This window comes from Ipomoea triloba, chromosome 2, assembly GCF_003576645.1.
Source record: "Ipomoea triloba cultivar NCNSP0323 chromosome 2, ASM357664v1".
Taxonomy (NCBI): Eukaryota; Viridiplantae; Streptophyta; class Magnoliopsida; order Solanales; family Convolvulaceae; genus Ipomoea; species Ipomoea triloba.
Window position 1 is genome coordinate 24,266,606 of NC_044917.1, and position 5,658 is coordinate 24,272,263.

At 39.1% G+C, this 5,658-nt stretch overlaps 1 protein-coding gene across 1 annotated transcript; it reads left to right on the forward strand.

Annotated features, from left to right (window-relative positions):
- Positions 1–2,664, forward strand: LOC116010946. The gene has a single exon (XM_031250439.1). The coding sequence runs from the start codon at positions 1–3 to the stop codon at positions 2,662–2,664; it is 2,664 nt and encodes an 887-aa protein (XP_031106299.1).
- The last annotated feature ends 2,994 nt before the right edge of the window (positions 2,665–5,658 follow it).

The window sequence follows — 5,658 nt, forward strand, 5'->3', positions numbered from 1 at the left end:
ATGGCAAACGAGCAAGGCAACATCAATGTCAATCCTAATGGAAATGGTGAAGGAAATGGAAACGGTGAGGGAAACGGTGTAAATCAACCCCTACCGGCAAGGAGAGCTATGTCCGACTATATTGCACCCGACTTGGATGAACACAATAGCATCAACATTCCGGGTGTTGAGGCCAACAACTTTGAGATCAAACCGGCAATCATACAAATGGTGACATCCGATCAATTTGGAGGGTCGCCAATGGAAGATCCAAATGCTCATATAACCAAGTTTCTCCGGATTTGCAGCACCTTTAAGATGAATGGAGTTCCGAATGAAGCAATCAAACTCCGACTTTTTCCTTTTTCACTAAGGGATAAAGCTGACAGTTGGCTCATTTCTTTTCCCGCAAATCATTTTGCTAGTTGGGATCAACTTCATAGGGAGTTCTTGAAGAGATTCTATCCACTTTCAAAGACTCAAAGGATGAGGAGAGCCATTCAAAACTTCAAGCAAATTCCAAATGAATCTCTAGCCGAATCTTGGGAGAGGTTTAAGGAACTACAAAGGCAATGCCCTCATCATGGTATTCAAGGATGGGATCTAATGATGGCTTTCTATGAAGGTTTGCTTGATAATTCAAAGATCTTGGTGGATGCTTCATCGGGAGGGTCATTCACGGTTTTGGAACCTACTCAAGCCGAGGAACTACTTGAAAAGATTGCAACAAATGGAACAACTTGGTATTCGGAGAGATCTTCACAAAGGCTTGTGGGAGGATTTCATGATGTTGATCGAATATCCGCCTTGTCGGCTAAGGTGGATAATATGGCATCCATGGTTCAAAAGATAGCTCAAATCACTCTCCAAAATCAAAATATGAGCTATACTTCTACTACTCCCAATTTTTCAAGGCAAATCATGATGTGTGAATTATGTGGAGGAGAACACAATATGGGAGAATGCTTAAATGATGATATGGGTTCTCAATCTACTTTGGAGCATGTTGATTTGGTAGGATACGGTAGGCAACAACAATCATTTCAACCTCAAGGGGTCTACAATCCAAACGCACCAAGGAATCATCCCGGTTTTTCTTGGAGTAATCCGATGGGGGCTGCAAATCCCCAAAACTTTGGTAATAGAGGACCGCCACCGGGATTCCAAGGGCAGCAAAATTTTAGAGGTGGCCAACAACAACAATCCATGCCAAATCAAGGATTCCAAGCCCCGACTACTCAACCAAGGCAATCTTCAGAAAATTCACCTCCACCAAATTGGGAAGCCATGATGGAAATGATGTTTAAATCTCAAATGAAGAGTGACGAGAGGTTTAGGCAATTGACAGAGAAGTTGGATCAATTGGGTGCTCATAACAAAATGTTGGAAAGACAAATTGCAAACCAAGCTTCTACTTCTAGTACTCAAGTCACAGGTAAGTTGCCCGCTTACCCTGAAAATCCAAGGGAACATGTCAATGCCATTATAACAAGAAGTGGAAAGGAACTTGAGGAACCATCTTTCCAAATTGAAAAGCCAATGCCAAGAGGAAGGAGTAATGGAGAAATTGAAGAAGAAGTTGAAAAAGAGGAAGCTACCCCTCCCACTTCTATCCCAAATCAACGAGTTCATAACAAAGATGATGGAGTGAAGCCGGAGAGGAAATATGTACCACCTTTGCCATTTCCTCAAAAATTTCAATGTCAAGCCAAAGAGAGTAGATGGAAGAAATTCTTGAATTTGGTTGAAAATTTGAATGTGTCTATCCCTTTGCTTGATTTACTCACTCAAGTGCCTTCTTACGGCAAGTTTTTAAGGGAGATTCTCTCGAGAAAAAGAAAACTTGGTACTCAAGAGATGATTGCTATGACACAAGAGTACCGGACCCTAATACATGATGAAGGAAAGTTTCCTACCAAGCTAAGGGATCCCGGGAGTTTCACTATCCCATGTGTCATTGGAGGGTTCACCATAAATAGATCACTTTGTGATCTAGGAGCAGGTGTTAATGTAATGCCTCTATCTCTTTGCAAAAGGTTAAATTTGGGAGAGCCAAAGCCGGTTCAACTCACACTTGAATTTGCCGATCGGTCAACCAAAAGCCCTATTGGAATACTTGAGGATGTCCCGGTTCGAGTGGATAAATATTTTGTGCCTTGTGATTTTGTTGTTATGGATATTAGAGAAGATCCGTATATTCCAATCATATTAGGGCGGCCTTTCTTGGCTACAACTGGAGCTATAATTGATGCAAGGAAGGGATCAATAATTTTTGACTTTGGAGAAGAGAAAGTAGCATTTAATGTTTTTGATGAGCCTAAATCTCCTTTTGTTGAAAAATGTTATCGGGTTGATGAGGTTGGTAACAAGAGATTGGAGAAGGGTGAAGAGTTTGATGCTCTTGATGAGAGAACTTTTGATGAGCATAAAAAGTTTAAAAAAATTTTACATGAGGAAGTTGGTGATGTTGCACTTTTGGAGAAAGAATCTAAGGTGAGAAAAATTGAAGAATATGAATTTTTGTTTGAAGATGGAGGCCAAGTTCTACAAAATAAGGGTAAAGATTGGGCAAACAATTCTAAATTGAAGGCATTGATAGAAGAATACCCTATGGCTTTCAAGAGTTTTGTTGAGCGCTTCATCGAGGCTAGGAATTGGAAATGCCTCGAAAATCATCCAGGATGAACTTTGCAAAAAGGGGTCGAGCTCACGACCTTAAACGAGCGCTTCTTGGGAGGCAACCCAAGTTCTTTTATTCTATTTTTATCGCGTTTTTGCACTTTGCTAATTTTTGCATTTTTAGATTCTTATGTTTAGTTGTTAATTGCTTGATGCTTGATGATCTTTGAACCTTTATTTTGTGTCATAAGTGATTTTTGGAGTGACATTTTGCTTTGAATGATGATAAGGTGTTGTTAGGAGTTGGCAAATTGGAAGTTTGAGCTGAAAACAGAGAAATATGCACACTGCCTATTCTCGACGCGTCGAGAAATTTTCTCGACGCGTCGAACAGTTCCAGTGTCGAAATGGGTGTCCATTCTGGACATTCTCGACGCGTCGAGAATGTCTCTCGAGCGTCGAGAAGTCTGGTCAAACTTTGACCGACCCTTTTTCTTCCTTTTGCCTCCCAAAATTTTTATTTTCCCTTCTTCTTCCTCTCGCACGCAGCAGCGAAAACACCTCCCCTCCACTCTCCACTTCATTATTTTGGCTCCAAACTCTATTCTCATCCACTCCAAACTCTTTCTAAGGCATCAAGGTATCATCTTTGCATCATTTCTTCTTCAATTTCTTGTTATTTTGCTCATAATTTCGATTTTCTTGTGTATGAACCCTAACCCACGAAATTTCAAAATTTGAATCTTAAATGTCTTTGGGTTAGTGGTTGTTAGTTCTTGTGTGTTTAATTTGCTATAATTCCTTGTTTCTATCCATTACTTTGTTGATTTTAGTTTGATTTTGAAGAAACTAGTCTTGAATCTTGTTGATACATTCTTGAATGGAATTGAATTTTTGATGATAATGTTGCTTGGTGGTTGGGATAATTGATTGTATGATTGGTGGTGTTGCTTGTTGTGTAAAAATGGATAGATTTTGAAGGCTAGAATGCACTTAACACCTTTGTTCAAAATCATGCACACAAGGTGTTTGTTAAAATGTCCCAATGATGATTTTGAAAATTTCTTGCCTAACCTTGAGGTGATTGGGAGTGTTTTGCTTAGCTACTCCATTCTTGCTTTATTAGCTTGCATTTTGTTTAATAATTCCTAATACTTGATTTTTGCAAGCCTTGTTCTCACTCTATGATGTTGTAGTTACAAAATGCCTCCAAAAGGTAGGAACTCACGAAGGGGACGAAGGGAAGAATCATCACAACAAGCACAACAACTTCCCCAAGAGCCACAATTCCAAATCTTCAATACTCCCCAAGCACGTGAGAGATACAACACTTGGATTTCAACACGGGGGATCAAAAAAGAAAGGGGGATTTTGCTAAATGTTCCAGCACATTGGAATTGGGGACCTACATTTCTTGCTCAACCTGGAGATGCATTTTCTGGGCTAGTCAGGGAGTTTTATGCTAATGCTGGTGATGGCATGCAAACTAATACGGCAATTGTTAGGGGAGTTGAAGTGAGCTTTTCTACGGTAGACATTAATGCCTACTATGGTACTGAAGATCATAGAGCCATTGATTATTACCATCAAGACTTGAGGTTGAGCAGACTGACTGGAGAGATGCTAAATGAGATTGCAAGATCCTTTCACCCAGAAGCTACTTGGAACATTGCACATGGATTGCCAGCCCATATTGATTATCATTACTTTGGACAACGAGACCGTGCACTCCTTGACTTTATCAAAGCAAAGCTCAGTCCTTATTCACACAAAGGGCATGTTCGAAGAGATCAAGTCCTCATGGCTTACTGCATCAAGGAGCAGCATCCCATGAATGTGGGAGCCATTATCAACCAGAGCATTCGTGACATTGCGTCATCAGATAGGAAATCACGATGCTTTCTTAGCCATCCCTTTCTTATCACTGAATTGTGCAGGCTAGCAGGTGTTCCCATCAATGAAGAGCAAGAAATCAAGCTCACGCCCCTTACCTTCATCTCCCCACACTATGTTCAGACCCACTATGGGCAAGGCCAAATACCCGCCAATGACTCGGAGGATGAAGAAGCCGGTCAACAAGCTGAAAATGCAGATATGGTGGACCCTAATCATATTCCATCGCAACCTCAAATTCCTCAACAATTCAATATGCAACAGTTCATTACAAGGCAAGAGGAATTCATGAGGAGAAGTGATGAAATAAACTGGTATGTTGGTACATCTACGTATCAACAAAATCAAGCGGCGCTAGGCTTTACTCCTCATTTCCCACCACCACCACCATGGCTTCAGGATCCCCAGTACATTCCAGACTACTACAGGCCTCATTTCCCACCACCACCGGATGATGCAGATCAGCAGTGACACTTCAGGGATGTATCTCATAACCCCTCTTTTGATTTAATTTGCTACATTGGGGACAATGTAGAATTTTTTTTTTTGTTTTTTTTTGTTTTTTGATTTTTTTTTTTTTTTTTTTGAATTCATAAGAACAAATTAACAAAAACAAAAAAGATGAAGAGGACCCCACCACTTGAACTTTTCAAAGATAGGATTACTTTCAAGATAAAAGCTCCAAAAATTCTCTTCTACAAGAATATCAAAGAATAAAAGTTACATTCTCTCAAGGGCGAAAGGAAATGTTTTTTTTGTTTTTTTTTGTTTTTTGATTTTTTTTTTTTTTTTTTTGAATTCATAAGAACAAATTAACAAAAACAAAAAAGATGAAGAGGACCCCACCACTTGAACTTTTCAAAGATAGGATTACTTTCAAGATAAAAGCTCCAAAAATTCTCTTCTACAAGAATATCAAAGAATAAAAGTTACATTCTCTCAAGGGCGAAAGGAAATGTTTTTTTTGTTTTTTTTTGTTTTTTGATTTTTTTTTTTTTTTTTTTGAATTCATAAGAACAAATTAACAAAAACAAAAAAGATGAAGAGGACCCCACCACTTGAACTTTTCAAAGATAGGATTACTTTCAAGATAAAAGCTCCAAAAATTCTCTTCTACAAGAATATCAAAGAATAAAAGTTACATTCTCTCAAGGGCGAAAGGAAATG

Bases quoted from the DNA above. Each gene is read 5' to 3' on its own strand.
- LOC116010946 (XM_031250439.1), top strand. From the start codon at position 1: ATGGCAAACGAGCAAGGCAACATCAATGTCAATCCTAATGGAAATGGT.